This window comes from Panthera uncia, chromosome A2 (assembly GCF_023721935.1).
Source record: "Panthera uncia isolate 11264 chromosome A2, Puncia_PCG_1.0, whole genome shotgun sequence".
In the NCBI taxonomy this organism is placed as follows: domain Eukaryota; kingdom Metazoa; phylum Chordata; class Mammalia; order Carnivora; family Felidae; genus Panthera; species Panthera uncia.
In genome coordinates this window covers 24,791,485-24,816,409 of record NC_064816.1, presented here as the reverse complement: position 1 = coordinate 24,816,409, position 24,925 = coordinate 24,791,485, and the positions used below count along the sequence as shown (strand labels likewise).

Below are 24,925 nucleotides of genomic sequence, written 5' to 3'. Positions count from 1 at the left end.
GGTTAAGGGTACAGATTCTGAGGTCTGACTGTCTGGGTTCAAAGCCCAGCTCTACTACACAGTGTGTAATATTGTGTAAATTATTTAACCTTCCAGACCATCAGTTACTCTCTCTATAAAAATGGGAATAAAATATGTACCTTACAGGATTGTTCTGAAGATTAAATGAGTAGAGGCAAAGAGCTAGAGTCTGGCATATAGTAAGTACTATGTAATTATTTGCTATTAAGCAACCAAAATCTCTCCAGGTTTAATTTTCTTTAGAAATCATCTATGGATGGGGGGCCTGGGTGGCTCAGTCAGTTAAGTGTCCGACTTCGGCTCAGGTCATGATCTCATGGTTTGAGGGTTCGAGCCCCGTGTCAGGCTCTGTGCTGACAGCTCAGAGCCTGGAGCCTGCTTCAGATTCTGTGTTTTCCTCTCTCTCTCCGCCCCTCCCATGCTCACACTCTGTCAACCTCTCTCTCTCAAAAAATAAATACACATTAAAAAAAAAAATTTTTTTTAAATCATCTATGGATAAAGAACTATGTTGACACTTCCTCATATTTAAATAACAAAAACTTCTCTTGTACAGAACCCTATCTTTTCTAGACTTAATAATCCTGATTCTTTTATCCTTTCTTCACAAGACCTAATTTTAATCCTTTTTTTTTTTTTACTTTGAAAAGATATTTCTTTTGTACTTGTAGCCAGCCAATATTTCTTTAGCCTGTATTTGTGAACTAGCAAAATCAAACCTAAGTTGCTTAATTCTACTTTTAAAAACTAAGAATTTTCAAGATTTACTTTTACCTGTAGATACTGAGAAAGCTGGAATAGTTCCTGAGAGTACATACTTGGAGTGTTAGCAGCAACCTAGAAACAAAATGACACAAGTATCAATAGTCACACAAAACATTCATAAAAGACATTAAAGCAAACCAAGTCTTTGAAATGTCTATTTACTGAAGTATGCAAAATAAAAATTATTTTTAAGCTTAACCAGTTCCTTTCATTTTCAAAACATTTCTGTTCCGTGTGTAGAGTTTGTAAATGGTGTTATATTTCACTGGCCAGTCTGAGATTTATAAGCAGGGTGGTGGAACAAGTACTACTCATGGAAACATTCCTTGATAAACCAAATCACAAGCACAAGGCAAAGGCAAGACAGCCCTTTCTTAATCCAGAAGTAATAACTCCTAAATCAACAGATCTATATTTTCCCCCTTTAAGATCCATTGTTAAACAGTTCTTCAATATGTCAACAGTCATAATTCATTCTGAGGCAGCCATCTTCAAAATGTTATTTGTATGTGAGGGTATGGGAGAGACAGAACAGGAAATATAATGCTTTGTCCAATGGCCAGAGGCAATGGAAATAGGTTTGTCTCTTTAAAAAAAAAAGAAAAGAAAGAAAAGAGGGGCGCCTGGGTGGCTCAGCTGGTTAAGCATCTTAAGCATCCAATTTCAGCTCAGGTCATGATCTTATGGTTTGTGGATTCAAGCCCCGCATCGGACTCAGTGCCGACAGCTCAGAGCCTGGAGCCTGCTTCGGATTCTGTGTCTCCTTCTCTCTCTGTTCCTCCCCAACTCATGCTCTGTCTCTCTGTCTCTCAACAAATGAAAGAAACAAATAAACATTAAAAAAAAAAATTAGAAAGAAGGAAAGAAAGAAAAAGAGAAAAAGAAAAAGAAAGAGAAAGAAAATAGCTTTGTCTTTTTTTTCTTCTTTAAACTATAGGTAGGTTTAAGAAGAAAAAGATAGTAAATAATAGTATTTAAACTATAAATTGTAGAAAAAATACTTAGAATTCAAGTGTATTAGGAAAAATTACCTTCTATCAGGGTTTCCCCCAAGTGTGGAACATATAACCATGGCATTATTTCTCCGCACACACACCCCCCCCCCGCCCCCGGCACCAAAGAAGGTACTAATAGGCTGCTGTTAACATTTACTCATATCAATACTACTAAGTCTTATGTATTAACTTATTAATGATGTTAATAGCATCATTCCCAATTAAGCTCAGAAAGCATATATTTTTAAATATGCTAACTAGAATTCAGAGACGTGGCATTATTTTTAAAAGTTAGTCTTATATTGGCAAGGTCATTATTTACTTCTGAAATAATTCTTGGTATTGCTGAACTTGATGATTAGCCACTTTTACTTCTAAAAAAGGAATTTAACAGAGAACTTCAGTTTCAGGCAGGCTTTCAGTCTTTATCCACATGGAAGAAAAAAAAATGTAAAATATTTTCCCAATAGTTTAGTTAGTACACTAAGAAAAAACATCTACATTAATGTCAAAAGACATCTTTTTTTTTTGCTATGAAGCAATGATATCTATAGTTTATTACACCATTATTTCTGAGGAAAATACTAACAAGTAATTATCACAAAGTTTCTGACCAAATCAGATTAAATAAAACTGCTTTTCAAGGACAATAAAAGAACAATTCCTGTAAACCCATATTTCTGTTATTTCTATGGGTAGGTATATGTTGGGTGAATATTTGGGTAGAAAGCTTTAATTAATATTTCTAGACATAACTGTATTCCAGAATAAACAGCAGTAACTAACACTTCGTACCTCTGGCTAGGCACAAAACAAGTACTCCTAGTCTATACAACCAACCATTTATTTGAGATAACAAAAGCTTTTTCCTAAGAAACATCCACCCTAAATTCTCCAGATAGAGGACTGCAATAACCAAATATCTATATACACTGTATGTATTTTGTTACAGAAGAAAAATAAGCTTCTAGGTAAAGCATATTAAAAACAAACAAAAACATTTTGCAAAGCAATATAGCTGAGTTGGTTTGTAAAAAATCATTACTAACTTACTTTGTCAACAGGACTTGGTAATGGAGCATGGATGACACTGAAAAGAAAAATTTAGAATTTTTATCTAATTTCCTGACAACAGAGGAAACAAAGTAGGACAGTACCAGAATATCTTAAACCCCAAAGTTGCTACACTTGCTTTCATATAATTAAAAGAATGTGAATTATTTTTAATCCTTCATAAATACATAGCATTCTTAGAAAACAAGGTAATAAATACACAAATCTACTTTTTACACATAATATATTTTTAAACACAAATTCAAAATTCAAAACGTATTAAATGCCTTTTGAGGATCCACTATTTAACGAGGACTCTGGCGAATTTCTGGGCTCTACAACTTCTACATATCCATTTTTAATTTTGGAATCTGTAAGTTACATTCTTTTAAAATTAAATATTCCTATACACAAAGTCTTAAAAACCAAAGTTCTATTTGAAAGAAAGCTATAATTTGGAAACTTGCTCTAGGAGAAAAATTTTAGCTAGCCAAACAGTATTACTGTTCTTCTCCACCCAGCCCCTTCACACATTAACAAATGAAAGCTTAAATGTAAGTAGGAAACTAAACTCAGTATACCTCTTTAAAGCAGCAAACAGACAGTATAATTGGTACTAATTGCCTCTTCAGCCTTATAAAGTACTGACAGATAGGCAGTATAGTGTATCAGTTAAGTATGCAGGCTCAGAAGCCTGGGTCCGAATTCTGGCTCTACTTACAAGCTGTATAATCTTGGGCAAGTTACCTAAGCACTATAGGTCTCATCTTCCTCCTCTATAAAATGCGGATAATCATAAAAACAAGCCCAGGGGTTACTGTATTAAATGTGTTAATATAAATAAAGAGCTTTAAACAGTACCTTTAACATAGTAGCACTTGATCCTACTACCAGTTCCATGAGAACACAGCAGCTAAGGAAGCCAGGGGCCCTATCTTACAATGCCTGTAAGCTACTGTATGGGGGTTGGGGTGAGTAGAGAAAACACGAAGCAAGGCTGCTACCCACGTCCCCTCCCAGTGGCTAATCACTCCATATCCTAGACGCTACTCTGATAATGGTCACCTTGAAGGTTGACTAGAGGAAAGCTCCTAGATTCAACTGGTTAATTATGTGTAAACTAATGAGAAACTGATCTATGACTTAAAAATAGAAATGACAATTCTAATCCCACTGTAATAACCACAAACATCCTAAGTACTGCTTCAATTCAATTAGTCACAAATACACTAAAATGCTGAATAAAATGGAATATTAAGAACCAGCACACCCTTCCCTTCTGAACACACATGATCCTGTGCAGACTCCCATTGAGATCATATAACCCTTTATATCTTCAATTTCACATGTGTGTTTTTAGGCATTGTGACCAATTTACCTCTGGATGCCCAGAACCTATCACAACGCCCTGGAAAAGCTGGTGCCCAATGAAGGTTTAAAAAATTATGCCAACTTTAGTTTTTCTCTCTACCCCATAAACATGGGATAGATATCTTAAACATAACTTTTGTTTTCTTCACTATACAAGTAATACATATTGATTATGTGTGTGCAGTAAAGCAAGAGAAAATAAGTAAAAACTACCTAATGCCAGCACCCAGAGGTAACCATTTGGGGTATATACCTTTTTCTCTATAGATACGCACATATAGGCAAATGAACTTAAGAAAGTCTAAATAGAAGCAAATAGTACTCATGGTTTTTTAATTCCATTTTTCTTCGTGACCAAAGTACAAAATATTCTGTTCTTATGAACATTTAGTTAGCCAAAGGCTGAAAATCCAGTTAAACATTCCATAAGTAATATGTATTTGTGTGTGTATAGTATGTATTTTACAGAACCTATCTTGGATATAGACGTATTCTGTTTGGATTTTAAGAAAAGTTCATATGCAATAAGGGAATGCAGAAAAAGAAAACCATTATTTAGTGTTAGGACTGCGGAATTACAGGCAATTTCTCTGTTATCACTTAAAAATTATTTGTACAGGGGTGCCTGGCATGGCTCAGTCAGTGCAGCATACAACTCTTGATCTCGGGGTCATGAGTTTGAGCCCCATGTTCAGTGTAAAGATTACTTTAAAAAATAATATTTGTGTGATATAATAAAAATCAAGGAAGAAAAAAGAATCTTTTTTTTTTCTTTTGAGAAAGAGAGTGCAAGCAAGGGAAAAGGCCAGAGGGAAAGAGAGAGAATCTTAAGCAGACTCCATGCTCAGTGTGGAGCGTGACACAAGGCTCGATTCCACAACCCTGGGATCATGCCCTGAGCAGAAATCAAGAGTCGGATGCTCAACCAAGGCACCCAGACACCCCAATAACCAGCTTTTTGAGAACTATCTAGTGAAGATCTTAAAAGCATTAAATGCTATGTATACAATATATCTGAAACTCTAAAATTCTGGTGTACTCAAAAATATCTTGATTGCTATAAAAGATTACAGTCATAGAAACAGTCAATGATTATCATGTGCTTAATATATGCCAGGTACTACACAAAACTTTTAGTGCACAAACTTATTTAATCTTCCTCATAAAATTCCTGCTCCACAAGTACTACTGTTATCTTCATTTTTCATATGAGAAAAGGGAGGCCTGCTCAAGTCACAGAATAGGTGGAGTCTGGCTTTGAAACAGACTATCTGCCTCTAAAGACTATTCTGATCTTCCTCCAGCTCTGGAGAAGTGCCTGTCCCAAATTCGTCTTCTCCAGAAAGTCAGCCAGGTTGTGTACAAAGAAATTGGCAGCAAAATTCTAAATGCTAATATTTAATCACATAAGAAAAACCAAACAATAAGGAAACAAGGACAAAGATGAAAAGCATTGGGGAAACAAGGGCACGGACACAATTCACAACATAGACTGAGAAATTCACATGCCCTACTAGATGGAACCTGAGATTACAGATAACCCTTTATATAACTGCTCAAAGTTTTTAACTCCATGAAAGAAAAATCTCATTATCACACAGAAACATCAAGGTTTTTAAGAAGTCACACATCATTAGATGACTAATAGTTATTCTTATTTTTAAAAACTTAACCCTTGACTCATAAGAGCTGAGTCACATTAAAGCTTCCAAAGTAAACTGTATTTTTAATAATTAAACTATAATATAGAATAGGAAACAGATTGTTATGAATTTTAAATGTTTAGGGGCACCTGGGTGGCTTAGTCGGTTAAGCGTCTGACTTCGGCTCAGGTCACGATCTCACAGTGCATGAGTTCGAGCCCTGCATCAGGCTCTGTGCTGACAGCTCAGAGCCTGGAGCCTGCTTCAGATTCTGTCTCCCTCTCTCTCTGCCCCTCCCCCACTTCTGCTTGTGCATGCGTGTGCACTCTCGCACGTGCGCGCTCTCTCTCTCTCAAAAATAAATATTAGGGGCGCCTGGGTGGCTCAGTCGGTTGAGCGTCTGACTTCGGCTCAGGTCATGATCTCACAGTGAGTTCAAGCCCCGCGTTGGGCTCTGTGCTGACAGTTCAGAGCCTGGAGCCTGTTTCAGATTCTGTATCTCCCTCTCTCTCTGCCCTCCCCAGCTCATGCTCTGTCTCTCTCTCTCTCTCTGGCAAAAATAAATAAACATTAAAAAAAAATTTTAATAATAAATAAATAAATATTTAAAAGATTTATTTAAATAAAATAAAATCTTTAAAAATTTTTGTTTTGCTTCAGATATCCTTAAAGCTAACAAAAATTGGTATCTTCTTTTTTTTAATTTAATTTTATTTTTTTATATCTGGGATAATTTTGCCAGAGGTTATATAGAGAGAATTCAAATTTAAAAAAAAAATTTTCAATGTTTATTTATTATTGAGAGACAGAGAGAGATAGAGCATGAGCATGGGAGGGGCAGAGAGAGGGGAAGACACAGACTCTGAAGTAGGCTCCATGCTCTGAGCTGTCAGCACAGAGCCTGATGCGGAGCTTGAACTCACAAACTGCAAGATCATGACCTGAGCTGACATCGGATGCTTAACCAACTGAGCCACCTAGGTGCCCCAAAAATTGGTAGCTTCTAACTGAAGCAAAATATATAGTAATTCTAATGAAAGCACAGACTGTCATGGTAATAGGAGAGCCTCTCTGCTTTCTTTTTCATTCTTTCCTCTCACTACTCTACTTTGCCTTCAACTTACTACTTATCTTAACCTCCCATCCTCAGATCTTTGTCTTTGCTTTTGAAGGATAAAAAGTATTATGCTGGGTATAGAAAAAAGCTTCTGGCATATTCAAGGTCTTCCCCCCCAATAAAAAAATGGTTTAATTAATGATTACTACATAATGATAATCTGTGAAAAGCTCTAAGATTAAAATGTACTTATGTTTAGATCTTAACATTTACATTTTATGAGTAACTCTTCTCTTTCATATTTGTCTTCCTCTAAGTAATCTTTCCACTGCTTCAGGAAAAAAAAAAATGCAGCATTGGAAAATCCCTCCAAAATTCCCATCAAAATAGGCTACTAACTATATCAACACCCCTCAAGGTCCTAAAAGATGATGACACTGGCATTAACTTCAGCGGGAATTATACTTTAAGAATCCTCTATTAAATGCAGATCAAAATACAGTTATCACTTAGGACACCCGGATGGCTCAGTAGGTTAAGCACCAGACTTGATTTCAGCTCAGATCATGATCTCAGGGTTCGTGAGTGGAGCCCCACGTCAGGCTCTGTGCTGACAGAGCAGAGCCTGCTTGGGATTGTGTCTCTCCTCTCTTGCTGACCCTCTCCCATTCTCACCCACACGAGTGTGAGCACTCTCTCTCTCAAAATAAATAAATAACCATTAAAAATAATATTTTTAGGGGTGCCTGGATGGCTCAGTTGGTTAAGCATCCAACTCTTGGTTTCAGCTCAGGTCATGATCTCACAGTTTGTGGGTTCAAGATCTGCATCAGGGCTTGGGATTCTCTCTCCCTCTGTCTTTGCCCCTCCCCTATCTGTACTCTCTCTCTCTCTCTCAAAATAAACTAAATTTAAAAAAAATTTTTTTTTTCATACAGTTATCATTCACCAGTGACTTACATACCCTAAATATTTTAAAAACAACTAATTGGGGTGCCTGGGTGGCTTGGTCGGTTAAGCATCCGACTTCGGCTCAGGTCATGATCTCACAGTCCGTGGGTTCGAGCCCCGCGTCAGACTCTGTGCTGACAGCTCAGAGCCTGGAGGCTGTTTCAGATTCTGTGTGTGTCTCTCACTCTGCCCCTCCCCTCTTCATGCTCTGTCTCTCTCTGTCTCAAAAATAAATAAACGGTAAAAAAAAAATTTAAAAACAACCAATTATCCATCAAAATATAAACTGTAAAGTTAACTTGGGAAACAAAATAACCTGCCTCCTTATACATTATTATTTACTAGAATTGTAAATAACATGAAAAGGAATTAAAATGAAGTATATTATATTGTAAAAGTACTGCATTAATTTTCTACCATTATTAGAATAATCCTCAAGTGTTAACAGTATACCATCATCTAGAATATTATTAACCAAGGTAGTTGAAACAAAAACTAAATTATACTCACTCTGAGCGGAGCCGGGCTTCCATACCATCTGGTAGAAAAAGTTTTATTGTAGAAACAATACACCCATGGGTAACTGGTTAAAAAAACAAATAAGATGGATAAAGTAATTTTTTAAAAATACAAACATTCACATCTCTCATATTCAAAGATATATTTTATTCTTAAATGTAATAACTTCCAGGAAAGAAAAAAATCTGGTGGTTTAATGACAATGTTTATTCCTCTGGAGAAAGTCCCCTCTAATCATTCTGAATCACAGTCGCAAGGCAGAATTACAGAGAGAATTGTTAAGTCCTAGCCTCCAATGCAGTGACAGTCCATAAAAGGTCAGCTGAATACACGGAAATACAATTGAGGTCAGGAAATGCACTTTCTCTGCCATCTGTTGGCATCAAAACCTAACTCCAACTATTCCCCAATTTAGAAGTTAGCCCTAGTTTCTAGTTCTCCTGTCCTCAACCTGTAACTTCTACCCACGCCTCACAAAACTCTAACATCCTGCATAACACAGCTTGAAATATGCCACTCAATTCCCCATTTGATGAGTGAGAAAACCAAGACCTCAGACAAGTGAGACTGCTTCTTGAACTCTGTTATTAAGTATCAGAGATTTTGGTAGAGCTCAAGTCTGAGGTTTCCAGTTCAGTATCTAAAATTGTGGTTCTGTATTCTTGGTGCTTTTTCTTCCTTCACCCCCAAACATTTTTATATAACATTACAGCACTCACTTTGTAGACAATTTCTTACTGTTGCTTCTTACTTCCTCCTCTTCCTTCTGAAGATTTCAAGAGACAAAACCCCCCAAAAGCAGCATTTATACAGAGCTTCTCTTTTTATATGGGCTTTGTAGAAAAAAACTTTTTTGCTGGTTTAAGGTTGATGGCTTTTTATGTCTCTGTCCTTCAGAGATTACATCTTCCAGGGTTAGGGTTCAAAGGGTTAATTTATTTAGTGTACCAAAATCTAATTTAAATTTTTTTTTCAACGTTTTTTATTTATTTTTGGGACAGAGAGAGACAGAGCATGAATGGGGGAGGGGCAGAGAGAGAGGGAGACACAGAATCGGAAACAGGCTCCAGGCTCCGAGCCATCAGCCCAGAGCCCGACGCGGGGCTCGAACTCACGGACCGCGAGATCGTGACCTGGCTGAAGTCGGACGCTTAACCGACTGCGCCACCCAGGCGCCCCGTACCAAAATCTAATTTAAAAGCTAATGCATAATATACTGTATATGCATAATTTACTGTATCATGATTAGGGCGGTGGCAATTATAGGACAGTATACATTTGTCAAAACTCAGTGAGTTGTGCTTGTAAAACTGGTGTTGCAAGTAAATTATATTTCAATGAAACTTATTAAGAATAGAGCTAATGCATTTAGGTACAGGTAAATCATTAAGTGCTCAAACCCATGAATCATCAAGATGATCTTATAAACATGGATATTATTCTGACATCTGGAAATACACAGTAAACTTAAGAAATTTAGCATAGTTTACTCAATTTTCATTAACTTATTATTGAAAAGTGCTAACACAAATCAGGAACCATCTATGGGACAGGCTTCTAAACTGCCTAACACAGCAATCACAGCCCTGAAACATTGGGCTCCTTCCTTCCTTTCAGGCCTCATCCTCCATCCTGCTACCAAAAACACCCTGTGCAAGACTAAGCTACCTTCATCTCCAAATCCCTTACTTTTCACAACTCCATGCACTTTACAAGCTGTTCTGTCAGTGATGTCCTTTATCCCTTTGCCTCCATAACCAAATGCCACTTATCCATTCAGCTCAGACATTCTACTTCCTTCACCAAACTCAGTATCTGAGTTAGAGGTCCCCAAAGTCTCCTATATCTACTTCTTATAATACTGAGCACATTGGATTATGAATATTTATCATTTATACAACTATTGTCTCACCAGTTAGAGTCAACTCTGTGACAGGAACAAGGATTGGTTGCTTTTCACTTTTTAAATCCTGTACTAGGGAGAGTTATCTGGTACAAACTAGGCATTTAATAAATGATTACTGAATATGCCAAAGCACATATCTGGTTAATATTTTACAGCTTTAATTACCAGGGGTGAAGACATCTCTTACTTTGAGGACAGTAGGGTTCACCTACACTTTCAAGAACCACCTAACTCCCTCCTTTTCCTGGCAGAACATAGGAAGGGACAGATTCATCCCCAGTTCTATGGCTCTCCCAGAGATTTACTATAAACAGGTTACAATAAATACACGAGCACAATACAAGAAGATCCAAGAGTACTGACACCTGACCAATATATTTATTAAATTGGTAATAAAGTCTAAAAAAATAGGTGCAGTGAGTTAATAGAATAAAACTGCAGTGCCAGAGCTGACAAGCTGTGATATATTACATCAGAATCTCCATTGCTCAGACTTATTTTTTTTTAATTTTTTTTATTACATTTATTTATTTTTGAGAGACAGAGTGAGACAGAGCACGAGTGGGGGCAGGGTGGAGAGAGAAGGAGACACAGAATCTGAAGCAGGCTCCAGGCTCTGAGCTGTCAGCATGAGCCCGATGTGGGGGTCGAACCCACAAACTGTGAGATCATGACCTGAGCCGAAGTTGGATATTTAACCAACTGAGCCACCCAGGCACCCCCCATTGCTCAGATTTATCACCCCAAAGTCCAGCACCTGGACTGACGTACAAATCTGTGAGACGAATCAAGGGCTAATACTGATTGGGTAGCACAGGGTTGGTGTACTACTGAAAGCAGTTAAAGATCACGTCTGACTAAGCTGACCATCTAGTCTAGCCAACCCTTCCTTTGAAAAGGTTCTTGTGATACCTAGATGCACAGAACAGTTTTTTTTTAATTTGCAACAGGCAAGTATTTAAAACTACCTGATAAAAATGTTTTGTTCTAACACTTACATTAATCAACTCTACATAGCAGTATTTCCCAAAATGGAGTGTTAGCAGGTGTTAACAAAAAAGGATTTGGGGGTCAGAAAAGTTTGGGAAATACTTGGTAAAAAGAGATGGAAAGAATTTTTTTTTTTTTTTTACAAGTCTTTCACAGAGCTTAAAGGACTTTTTGTCCATCATGAGGCTCTAAAAGTAAGATGCATTTTCCAAGCTTATTTGACCATTGAGCATCCCTGGCCCCTGTTTTCAGAACACTTAACACAGGAACTAATATTAGGGTATTTTATATATGATATATACAGTATTATAAAAAAATACTTTGGAAAAGTACTGCTGTAAAATATTCTATGAAGTACTTTGTAAACAAATTTCACTCAAAATTCACTCAGAAACATTATTTACCATATTTACAAGATTCAAAGACAAAATTAATTGTAAAACACACAATTTAAAAGTTTCTTGGGCAGACTAAGGAGGCCACAGGATCACTGCCACATTAAATACAAGTACCCATTGCTTTTTAAAAGTTTGTGTTACATTACTTTGCATCTATGAAAAACCTACATTAGTACCTGTTTTCCTAACTGAAAGAAATAACTGGAAAGGATTTTGGCTAATTATGAAAATCAAAGTGTAAGCAGCATTCAGCATTTGTTTTGCAGCAAGCTGTTAACAGAGGTAGTAAGAACAGTCCCACAAAGCTCCCTCCCCACAAACTATACTCAGCAGCTCAGTCTTGAGCTGCCATAACTTTGAACTGTGTCTGTGAGCATCTGTACTTAATCTCAGTTTATTTTGTGCATCCATTAGCAAGATATGTCCTAAGGTAACAGAAAAGCCTAAGAGAGGTTACTTTTTGGGTCTGGGAACTCTAAAAACTCTTTCCATATAAATTCATGGTAATTGCTTCTTTACGCCATTTTGAAAAGGTTTCATAGGAATGCTCTTTTTTTCTGACAGCAAGGGAACCTGTATGCATATGCATTATAAGCTACATGTAAATTTCAGAAATGTTAAAACATGAAAAACAGATGTGTCTGAATCAAAGAAATAAGGTATCTATGGAGAAAAATCTGCAATTACTTTTAGTTGTGAGACTTTATTAAAAATCAAAATGAAGACTACCCAAGCTGTCGTTTGTGGGTTTTTATCTCTAGTATCTTACACAGATTATCTTGCTTTTGAGTTAATACGTTTACTTTACGGTATGAAGTCAGCCTTTTCTATTGCCTCTTCACACAAACATCACTTAAAAGACCCATGTTCACTGTGATTAGTTTAAAAAGCTGTTTAAGGCCCTGGACTGGGAGACTGAAACTTCTGGGATATGTTGTAGTCTGGTTCTATCTCTATTCCTGCACTGAGTAGGAAGATCAACACTACTCTATATTTGAGTAGTTTGAGAGATCTTTTTTTTTAATGTTTATTTATTTTGAGAGAGAGAGAGAGTGAGGAGAGTGGGGGAAGGGGAGAGGAAGAGAGGGAGAGGGAGGGAGAGAGGGGGAGAGTGAGAGAGACAGAGAGGGAGAGTGACAGAGAGAGAGAGAGAGAGAGAGAGTGAGTAAGTGAGAGAATGAGAATCCCAAGCAGGCTCCACACCCAGTGCACAGAGCCTGATGCAGGGCTTGATCCCACAACAGTGAGATCATGACCTGAGCTGATATCAAGAGTCAGATGCTTAACCGAATGAGCCACCCAGACACCCCTTGAAGATCTCTTGAAATGACTGGAAGTAACAGGAAGAAGACCAAAGAAGTATAAGAAACATTTATAAAACCAAGACCTAAATGAGAGGTGTTAACATTTCCAAACTGGAGAATAATTTGTTTAATTGTCTTTTGACTGCAATCTAAGATAAAAGAGTTCCCAAACTTTCATTCCTGAATTTTTCCCTTCATAAATCTTTCGACTTAAAGATTTTTTTTTAAGTCAGAAAAGAGGTAGGGAAAGTTCGCTGAAGAGACAAGTAACATTAATTCTAAAGAATTTTTTTTTGTATTGATATTCTATCATTCTGTCTTTACTTGTGAGCTGGAGTACAGTAATAAAAAGCTTTCCCTCCTCAACTAATTGTATATACCAGGAATAATTTCTATAGGAAAGGTCGCATACATGGTTTATGCCTTCTCTTTATTTACTTGTTTTCAGAATGGTTTGTCTGGGCTTCCAAGGGTGATCAAATCTTTTTGCCTTCTTGTATTATTTAAATTCATGGATTTAAGCACATTTGATATATTTCAATCCACCATAGTTATTATTTGATGTGCAACTGTCCCATCTTTGATCAGCTGGAACTCCATGTTAATTCGAGTTTTCTGACACAATCCTACCAGTCTTAGATAGCTTCACTGTTTTATAATATGACAGAATCTTCTAGGCTCACCCTGTACATTTCCTGCCTAGACTCAGAGTCAGCTGTTTCTCCCAGAAATCCTGTTTTTAGCTATTTATTTGGTGGGAAAAATCCTTTCTCTGTGCATGTGAATTCATTTGCAGCTTTATTTCTCTAGCATACAATGGAGCAATACTTCTTGTTGGTTTACTTTTTGATTTATGCACAAGGAGTAGTGGTTCTTTGGCTTTACCTATTTGCTAAATATTCAGTGAGAATCTGCTGGCTACAAAGCAGTACGCTGGTAAAGCCGGGGAAAACCAACATGATTATGACTAGGTCCTTGTCCTCGAGGAGATTTCAATTTATTTTGTAGAGAGAACAAGAAGTATCTAACATAACAACCAAGGGGGACATTTTTCACAAATGCTATAAGAGGTATACTATGGGAATTTGGAATGGACAAGGGCAGGGGAAGGATTTATTAAAAAGGCTAAAAAAAAAAAAAAAAAAAAAAAAAAAAAAACTGGAAACGGAAGGAAAGGCTGAGAGAACGGCCTGAGCAAAGACACAGAAAGAATAGGATGTAACAGCTGGAGGAGACTTGAGAGAGCAGGGAAAGAATACATTTCAAGGCCCTCTCGGTGCCAGGCCCCAGGCTAATTACACAATACATGTTAACTACTTACAACAAACCATGCAGATAGTCATTTTTATGTCTTATATGACAGATGAGACAGATCAGACAAGGTCAAAGAGGCTAAAGTTAACTTGCTTGAGATCATACCTTCGGCAAGTGGCAGTGCCAGGATTCAAAAGAATCTTTTCTATACACCATCTTACCTCTATTTTAGTTTAACAGCTTAACATATATTCAAGAAAGTAATGGGAAACAAAATAAAAACTCTGAACTGAATCTATATTTTTGAGGGCCTCAAGTGTACAATCAAGCATTTCAGACTTTATTGTACAGTATGGCACAGCCTTCTACAAGGAGAATGCCAAAAGTATAACAGAAGGATATGTTGGAGGCAATGGATTGGCAGAGTATGGCGGTGAGAAGGGGAGAGCTAGTGTAACACCTGAGGTTGGCAACAGGAGAAACAAGTAGGAGCAGGGAAAGGAGACAAATGACCTGGATGGCACAGCTGCTAGAGGTAAGGAAGAGACAAGATTCAAAAAAAATACCAGGATTCTGAGTGTTTGAGAGAATGATGGAATAATACAAGAAATTGGGAAATCAGTAGAATGTTCTAGTTTGAAGGGGAAATTAAGCTATGTACAGGGTAATTATAAGGGGCTCGAGGACAAGGGAAAGCATATAACACAGCTGCTGCCAGAAACTTAATTGAGCAGGGTTCTTAAACCTAGTTTCCAAAAGAACAACCAAGGCTTTTAAAAAATAGGTATGTTCAGAAGAGACTCATAAATATGGAGAACAAACAGAGGGTTACTGGAGGGGGTGTAGGAGGGGGGATGGGCTAAATGGGTAAGGGGCACTAAGGAATCTACTCCTGAAATCATTGTTGCACTATATGCTAACTAATTTGGATGTAAATTTTAAAAAATAAAAAATAAAATAAAAACAAATAGGTATGTTCAGGGGCACTTGGGTGGCTCAGTCGACTAAGCTGCTGACTCAGTTTCAGCTCAGGTCATGATCTTACAGTTCAGGGGATCAAGCCCCACAGTGAGCTCCTTGCTGACAGCATGGAGCCTGCCTGGGATTCTCTCTCCATCTCTCTCTGCCCCTCCCCTATGCATGCACATTTTCTCTCTCTCTCAAAATAAATAAATAAACTTAAAAAAAAATAGGTATGTTCAGTCTCCACACCTTGCAAATCTTCTTCTTAGGACTGAAGAGTGGGATCTAGATATCCACAGTTTTAAAAGTTCTGCAGGTAATTGTGGTGCAGATAATTCCTGGGTCAAGAATCCACTTTTTATTTTATTTATTTTATGTTTTTATTCTTGAGAGAGAGACAGAGTGCGAATAGGGGAGGGGCAGAGAGAGAGGGAGACAAAGGATCCAAAGCAGGCTCCAGGCTCTGAGCTGTTGGTGCACAGCCCAACGTGGGGCTTGAAGTCACAGACTGTGAGATCATGACCCGAGCTGAAGTCAGACGCTTAGCCAACTGAGCCACCCAGGTACCCTGAGAATCCACTTTTTAAATGAACAAAAGAAGACTGCCATGCCATCAGAAAGATTCTCTTAGTCACCCCAGCAAATCTGGCACAGTCTCTGCTGAATCAGCTTTGTGATTTTCCCTAGCAGCTAGAAAGTGAAGGAAGTAAAGCTTCTGGTGAAAGTTACCAAAAGCTAGGAATGAACAAGGACAGCAAAACTAAGAGTGAAGGGGCAGTCTAGAAGTTAGTAAGAATTGAAATGGCCAATGACAGGTTTGAAAGGACAGACAGGTAAAGGAGCCTGGGGCTGCAGCTACTGAGAAAGAGAGGCAGACTTAATGGCAAGAGATGGTACAGGTGCCTGGTAAAGGTTTTGTTAATAATAAAAGTACCTGTCCCAGAGATGAGAACTTTGTATACGCTTTACCAACATTCACATTGAACATTATACCATAAACCTTGAGGTAGGTAGTAGTATCAAGAGTCCCATTTTATTAGATGAATAAAGTTTAGATAGGTTAAAGAGAGGTAACTGAGTCACAGCAAAATAAAAAGGGTTGTGGGAAACAAGAAGGTTGCCAGTTTCTGATCCTCATACTAAGCTTCTGGGTTAGGAGGAAGGTTGTCAAAATCTTAGTTGAGATAAGGTGGTAGAAAGAACTTTTGTAACATGGTAGAATAAGATTCATAAGACATTTTAAAATTTATTAACCAGTATGTGCCAGGTTGGGCACGGGGATTCCACAGTGAAGACAGACACACTGCCTGCTCTTGTGCAGCTTACAGTTTAGTGAGGGAGGCAAACACACAGAGGGGAGTGTAGTGTGCAAAAGGGACATGAAAAGGCACCTTTTCCAGCCTAGAAAAGTTTCTAGCCAAAGGAAAAAGCATGTGCAAGGGCCTGAAGACCAGAAAAGACAAGGCCTATTGTGGGGAGTAAAAGTAATTGAGGGCAGTTTGAGCACAATGCAAAAGGAAGGCACCACTGACCTTGCTCATACTAGGCCCCTTGCTCACAGGGGCTTACCCATGAACAGATATTGGTGAAGCAGACCTCGGTGATGAACTGAGTGCAGTTATATGTCAAGTTTACAGAACTAACTGGTCCCAAGCTTTGCAGCAGAGGTTTACTGAAATGTTACATGACCCAGAAAACTCATGCCCTGTCTGAGCAGTTTGTGAGTTTGGGAACAGAGGAATAGCTAGCACTGGGTTCCTAAGGCCCCGATTCCAGGAAAATATGATAGGTTGGCTTTCTCTCTTCCTCACTTCCTTAAAAAAAAAAAAAAAAAAAAAACAAACCTGTTAGAATGTCATCCTATTTGTTTACAATATTTTGTATCTTTAGGGAAGGTTATTTGTACAGTACTGACCAGTGAGTTTTCTTCCTGGAGTCACACTATGTGGAAAGCCAAACATCAAAATCAGCTTGTTTTGGAGAGGTTGGAATAGAAGAGACATTAGTATGAATGGGTATGTTCAATGACATCAGGTTCCTATCACCTTTTTAATAAAATTATGATTTTATACACATACATGTATTAAAAAAACCATTTTCATATATTGTCTACTTTTTGAAATTTCCTTTTATACATACATTATTTTATATATATACATAAATGTCACAGACAGTGGAAGGTTTTTAATTGTAGTTTTATTATCCCCACCCTTTTTCATTTGGCTCCATCCTCTTTACCCTTCCTCTGCACCCACTCCAGGACGACTCATAGTAATGACCACACACACCCCTCCGTGTTTTTTTCCCTATGTTCAAACAATCAAATACACATATATGTATACATTTATAGGGATTGGTGAGACTTTAAAAAAAAAATTTTTTTTAACATTTATTCATTTTTTTGAGAGAGAGAGACAGAGCATGAGCGGGGGAGGGGCAGGGAGAGAGAGAGAGAGGGAGACACAGAATCTGAAGCGGGCTCCAGGCTCCGAGCTGTCAGCACAGAGCCCGAAGCCAGGCTCGAACCCACGAACCGCAAGATTGTGACCTGAGCGAGTCAGCCGCTTAACCAACTGAGCCACCCAGGTGCCCTGAGACTTTTTAAAATAGAAATTATAGCCCGGCTAGCTCAGTCGGTAGAGCATGAGACTCTTAAAATAGAAATTATTAATAGTAATTCTTTTCTCAACAATATATCTTATAGAAATCCCTGCAATTCATATAATCCTAATTTAATCTTTTTAATAGCTACATCACAGGCAATTTTTAAATTATGCTTCCATTGTTTTTCTGTTCCATGCACACTGATGCAAAAAAAATCCTTTCATACATCCTTAAAAACTATTTTGTGATTTCATAATTTTATATCCTTATTATAAATGTATTCAAAAGCACTATGTAGTACTGTTTTGCATTAATTCATGCTTTATGTAAATAGAATTGTACCACACACATCCTTCTGTAATTTGCTTGAGATAATGTTTGAAATTTATCCTTATTGATATGTAAATTTACTTCATACATTTTACACCTGTATAATATTTGCACTATTTTTATTCTATTTTAATTAGAATTCTTACTTTACTTAATTTTTTCTATTCATTCTATTCATTTAAAATTTTTATTAGTAATAACTCCTAAACTTGATCAAATGCCTTTTCTTTTCTTTCTTCTTTTTTTGTTTTTTGTTTGTTTGTTTGTTTGTTTGTTTTGTTTTGTTTTCAGAGTTTGGCTTTGTTTTGCAGTAAAGAAATCATTTGGAGCCATATGGAGCCAGACATCATTGAAGTGAAGTCTATGTGAAATCAATACTGCATTGCAGCTTAGTCTGTTGAAGAAAGAGGAAAGAAGAAAAGAGAAAAAAGAAAGAAGGAAAGAGAGGGAGGGAGGAGAAAGAAAGAAAGAGAAAGAAAGAAAGAAAGAAAAAGAAAAAGAAAAAGAAAAAGAAAAAGAAAAAGAAAAAAAAAGAAAAAGAAGAGGGGCGCCTGGGTGGCTCAGTTGGTTGAGCTTCCAACTTCAGTTCAGGTCATGATCTCCCAGTCCGTGGGTTCGAGCCCCACGTCGGGCTCTTTGCTGACAGCTCAGAGCCTGGAGCCTACTTCCAATTCTGTGTCTCCCTCTCTTTCTGCCCCTCCCCTGCTCATGCTCTGTCTCTCTCTGTCAAAAATAAACATTTAAAAAAAATTTTTTCTTACAAAAGAAAAGAAAAGGCCTTACAATACAATATTGATTTCACACACTATACATCATTTGCCAAAATGTTTGTCCTAATTAGTTGATAAAATGTACTGCTGTTAAGTTTGTCCTAATTAGTTGATAAAATGTACTGCTGTTAGTCTTCCCCCTAGATGTCATTTTTCTTGTGCTTCATTTCCTCAAAGTCAAACTTGGATTTGGTCATCCTCTTACAGATGTCTTTAATGTCATCACAAGCTGTCTCAAAGTGAGTTGGAGCATCATATGTGCAGGAAATAAAGATATGGCTTTCTGTTCCCAAATCTTTTGGAACAAAGAGGTCAGTGATGCTAACAAATTTCTGTTCAATTGGTTCCAAAAGCTCCAAAGCTGGTCTGATTTCTTTCTCTAGTCCCTCAGTCTCCACCACTGTACTATGGAGATGTACTTCCCTTGTGCTGCCACATTGTGTGTAGAGGAGATCAAGCAGACATAGATATGTGACTTCCAATTGACTTGGTTCTGGTGAATGATAATCTGGCAGGGGTTGGCATCCCTGGTGTTCTTGATAGGGTGGCTGAGGATGTAGATAACTCTGATCAGCTGGCCCACTTTTTCTACCCAGTCTTTTACATAGCTGGGATCACAAATGAGCTGCTTATAGCAAGCAACCTCTTCTTCAGATTTCACACTGATCACTTTTCCATTTTGCAGAATTATGTCTTCAGTGGTTTACTGAAGGTGTAGGTACCACCTACCTACCTGAAGGTGTAGGCACATGTAGGTACCACCATAAATAGCACTAAACCCTGCAAATTCTTATGGCAGTTGTCCAAGGTCATAGAGTGGATAAAGGTATGGGCTTTTGCCATATCTTGCCAGAGACTTACCATAAAGTCTATCTATTAATGGTTTCACAACATGGTTGATCTAAATAGTCATCAGTTCTATCAAGTGCCAGGGCATGGCCAGTAAAATCTATGACATCTTGTCCCAAGTCAAATCTCTTGTCAACCTCTCTCATTGCAGTCTTCTTAAGATCAACACTCTCAAAAGTTCTGGGAAGTGACATTTTTTAAACAGTCCCATTTAGCTAGATGCCAGGGCTTCTGCTTCAGTGGAAGGAATCTTGTAGATTTTTTTCCTCCCTTATAGACAAAGTTCCTTTCAGTCACTTTGAAATCCAGATAGCGGGTAACCTCTGTATAAAGCAGCATTTTTTTTTTAAATTCTTTTAAGTTAATTTTGAGAGAGAAACAGAGAGGGCAAGTGGGGAAGGGGCAGGGAGAAAAAGAGAGAGAGAGAGAGAGAGAGAGAGAGAATCCCAAGCAGGCACCGCACTGTCAGCACAGAGTAGGGATCAAACCCAGGAACCAAGAGACGACGACCTGAGCCGAAACCAAGAGTCGGACACCTAACTGACAGAGCCACCCAGGTGCCCACGTATAAAGCACCATCTTAACCAGCTAACCATTGGCCATAAGGAACTTAGGAATTAAGACAATATTCCAGTCTCTTCCTCTCCCCATTAATGCTGGTGGTGCTCCTGGTATTTTAAATCTTCTGTAGAAATCTTCCAGAGGTGTTATAGATGTACTTTCTCCTCCTTAATATAGGTTTTTTATCAATGTGAAGAATTTTCTTTTCATTCACTGATGTTACACCTGACAGGATATATTCCATCAGGCCAGTGCCCAGCATGATCACAGTTCACATCTTACTCCTCATTCATGGCAAGGGGAGGGCAGGGACCAACACCCAAGGAAAGGAGAAAGCACAGGGACTCTAGGGGCCAGGGGCTATAAGGCCACCCTAAAGTGATATGGGAAATGCTCAGGCTCCTCAGAGCCTGACAGGAAAGGGAAGCCAGGGCTAGAGGTAAAATGGAGCTAGAGAGGAGGGAGGCCAGCCACCACCTAAGATGGGAAGAGAAGGATCAAGTGTCTTTTCAGTACCTGCTGGTTATACAGTTATGTGTTTTTTAGTTTTAGTTTGTGGATGATGTTGGTTAGATTTCCCCAATACTGAATCATTTTTGCATTCCTAGAATAAAATCTCCTTTTTTGTTTATTCTAGCTTCATTTCTGAAGTTAATTTACTAATACCTTAATCAGAATTGTTCACCTATTGCCACGAGTAAAATCAGTTCTAGTTTTCTTTTTTTTTTTTTTTACCATATCTTTATCAGAATTTGGCACTAAGGATTTTGACAGTTTTCCACCTTTATGTATGTTTGGATTAAATAACATTAAATTTATCTGTTTTTAAAAATAAGCTAAAATTCAGCTGTTAAGGCCTATTTCTGGTCAATCCATAATAACTTCCTAGTCTCTTTTAAGGAAATCAATTTACTCAAGTTTTTTACATCTTGGGTAATTTTGCTAGGAAAACAATTTACTCTAGTTTTTTTTTCTTCTTTGCCATAGGTTGACATGTAATACTTTCTCAAAATTCTTTTAGTATGTCCTGTGTCTGTGTTTATGTATCCTTCCTCATTCCTTATCTTACATATTTTTGCTAGTATTTTTTTTAACCTAGTAAAAGAATCAAGGCTTATGAATTACCTGTTTTATTGTCTGCTGGTTGGTTGGTTGACTTATAAAGAACCAGCATTTGGTTTGTTTATGCCTTCTATAGTTTTTTGCTTATTTCTTAATTTCTGCTTTTTATTTCCCAGCTTCTTTTTCTCATTCTTTTTCTAATTTCTTCTAAATGCCAAGTTCCTTCATTGTCTTTCTTCTTTAGTACAGAAGGAATTTAAAATTATAATTTTTATCTGAGTAAAGGATTTACTGTATTTTGGTATAAAAGTCTCCTTTCCTTCTATATAAAGTTCCCCTTTTGATTTCTTCTTTGATCCAGGGGTTATCCTGTAGTGTTGTATAATTTCAGTAGGATTTTCCAAGTAATATAAAGCTTATCATAGTACTGTTTAGCATGGGACAAAGTCTAACTTTTTTCCTGGCATATGCTTAAACGGGTAGTACTCAACTTAGTGACAAAGCTTATCCTAAGAGACCATGCATAACATAAGTCAACTTTTTGGAGGCAATAAATAACAAAAGAAACAACATTTTAAATGATGAAGACATCTTCTTAATTTCCTTAAAGTTGACATAAAAGATAGTTAAATTTTCAAAGAAGCCTGCAAGAATCTAATGTTCCTGAAATAATAGTGCAGTAATAATAACCTGAATTTCAGGATTGTCCTCTTAAGCTTCTTACAACATGTCCTAAAGAGTGTTCCTTATGGGAACTTATATGGGAAAGAGGAGTAGGGAGGAGTAGGAAGGAGTTTGGAAAGAGCTACATTCTAGAACAGTCACCCTCGTGGAGATCTGCATATATGTTAGCATACTAAAGACTGTGAGAAGTCCTGTTTACCTTTGGTTAACTAAGCATCTCCTAAATGTATTTGATAACCTCATTCTTTTCTTAATTAACACCATTAATTCTCCTGGGGAAATGCAAGCCAAGAACAGACATTCCTTGGAGAAAACACGTAAACAAACTGTCTTCTCTGTGGGTTACTTACAGCTGAGGCTCAGTGTTTGCTGAATGCCTTGGTACCAGAGGTGGTATGACGTGGCAACAGATGGTACCGTGTCCGACACAGCTGTTCTTAGTATGGTCTTAAATAAGTTGAGTTCTCTTAGTAAGGAGGACTCAATACTCTGCATCAAAATATAAACTTTCTTTTTTATTTTACAATTGTAAATGGAAATCCCTAAGACTTTCATTCTACCCAAATCAAAATCAAACATCAAAACCTAACTCCTGGAGGAGACCACCAAAACCCAATAAAAATAAACTTCGGTTGCAACAACCAGTGAAATTATATAAACATATACGCACATGTACACACACAGCAGCAGCATCACCACCCAGCCACCATCATCCATCCCCATGTCTACCGGGCAAAATGTCACAGACTGACGACTCAGGGTATCACCAGATCAAAGTATGTTCAGAGAAGCAAAAGAAGAAACTTGTCAATTGCTTCCACTGTCCGTATTAAACTAAGAGAGTGGAACTGCACACTTTTGGTTCCTATTTATTTAGTTTTGTGATCCAGCCATATAATTTCATGGTCATAAAGTAGGCAGTAAAGCAGGTAGAGCCAGGAAGCTTCAGAATTGTAAAAATAAAGCCAATCTACATTTATTTAGCTAGAGAACTTCTAGTTTCAAACCCTGTGAGACGTGAAATTTTATAACTCCATAGGTAGTATGAACTGCCTACAGAACCCTGATTTTGTTTGAGCCAAAATGTATGCACAACTGGAAGGGTTAAATCATAACTGACCTCTGACAATCACGGAGCTCCTGTTTGCCAGGTATGTAACTTCCCAGGCTTCTTTGTAGCCATAGGTAGCTGTGCATGTGGCCAATGAGACAAGAAGAGTATAAACCTGCTCAGAGGATTCTACAGAAGATTGTTCTTTCAACATAAAAAAAAAAAAAAAAAAAGAGCCACACGGGAAGATATTTTTTCCCAGCCTCACAGTTTTTGCCAAGGACACTGGCATGAGGAAAATAAGGCATGGGGCCCCAGCCATCCCTCTTTAACCATGAGGTGATAAGCAAAAACATAAGACAAGCAAAGGCGTAAGAAAACAACATGTTAAGGACAGAACGGGAGGGCGGTAAGAACTCTGGATTCCTGACAACATTACTGAGTCAAGTGAACAAAGTCTGAGCTACCCTCCTGACTTGTTAACAATAAATATCCATATGGTTTAAGCTCTTGTTGGATGGGTATGCTGTCACTGCAGCCAACTGTTTCCTAAACTAACACAGGAATGTCCTATATTTTCATACTGTGATGAAATATAAATCACTTATTAACACTTCAGAATTTAAAATTTTAGAAAAGCAGTAGTGGAAGTAAGAGGTTTTTAATTTTTCACTGCATATAATGCTGTATTTAAATTGCTTTTACAAACATGAAATGTTTTACAACATTAAATAGACATTTTTTTTTTTTACTTAAAAAGACAAATAATAGGAAAATCGATCCATACCCGTACCTTTCCGTGTGTTCTCCGTTACATCTACCCCAAACTGGATAATGTCACCAGAAAGAATTTCACATGGTGGACTTTCTTCAGAGCCTCGACTCAATCTCTGGCTATTTATAAAGGTACCGTTACTACTTTTAGTGTCTTGGAGATAAAACTGCAAACAAACAAACAAAAAGAGTCAAAGATTAATACTAATAATTCCAAACCCACTTTAAGAAAAAGGACTTCCAACTCTACAAACTACAACAGGTAGCTTTTCTTCCCCTATCAATTCAAACCTCTTGTTTCAGCTAAGGTTCGCATTTAATATATATGAAATTAGAACCTGGACACCAAGTGATTTAAAATCCAGCTAGGCAAAATGGTGCAATAACTCTGGAAAAGAGTTTATAAAGTCTTCAAAATGTTAAGCAAAAAGTTAGCACATGACTCAGCAATTCTACTCTGAGGTATATATGCAAGAGAACTGAAAACATATGTCACAAAAACTTGTAAATGAATGTTCAGAGCAGCATTATTCATGACAGCCAAAAAGTGAAAACAACCCAAATGTCCATCAACTAATGAACAGGTAAACAAAATGTAATATGTTTATATTATATTATATTATATTATATTATTTGGCAATATAGAATAAATACTGATTCATCCTACAACATGGATGAATCTTTAAAATACTAAACTAAGAAGTTAGTCACAAAAGACTATAGAACTTCATTTATATGAAATATCCAGAATAAGCAAATCCAGAGATAAAAAGCACATTTTTGGTTGTAAGAGGTTGAGGTGTCAGAGGAAAAAGGATAAAGGAGCAGGAGATTAGTGGTATAGAATGACTGCTAATGGGTACAAGGTTTCTTTTTGGGATGATAAAAAAAATACATCTGTTATTTTTTAAAAAGCCAGGTAGACAAGATTCTAATTCTATACTTGCATCTCACTCTTTGTAATTTTGTTCCTAGAATATCTGGGTTAAATCAAAGGAAGTGTTTATTTCACAGGCAAGGACAACTGGTTTTAGGTAACACCTAGAATTA

The 24,925-nt window shown here is 37.4% G+C and overlaps 1 protein-coding gene and 1 pseudogene across 27 annotated transcripts in view; both read right to left on the bottom strand.

Moving 5' to 3' along the window:
• The window catches only part of SLMAP (sarcolemma associated protein), a 149,720-nt gene that overhangs the window by 60,399 nt on the left and 64,396 nt on the right, over positions 1-24,925 (bottom strand). For 26 of the 27 annotated variants that reach the window (XM_049640773.1, XM_049640787.1, XM_049640780.1 and 23 more), the window contains exons 3-6: positions 23,895-24,042; positions 8,367-8,439; positions 2,835-2,871; positions 796-858 (exon numbers count right to left, since the gene is read on the bottom strand). In XM_049640773.1, the coding sequence (XP_049496730.1) occupies positions 796-858; positions 2,835-2,871; positions 8,367-8,439; positions 23,895-24,042 (321 nt within the window). Of the gene's footprint in view, positions 1-795; positions 859-2,834; positions 2,872-3,695; positions 3,808-8,366; positions 8,440-23,894; positions 24,043-24,925 lie in introns of those variants that run through there. The other variant, XM_049640800.1, reaches the window with a different exon arrangement.
• LOC125929517 (rab GDP dissociation inhibitor beta-like) lies at positions 18,990-23,852 on the bottom strand (annotated as a pseudogene).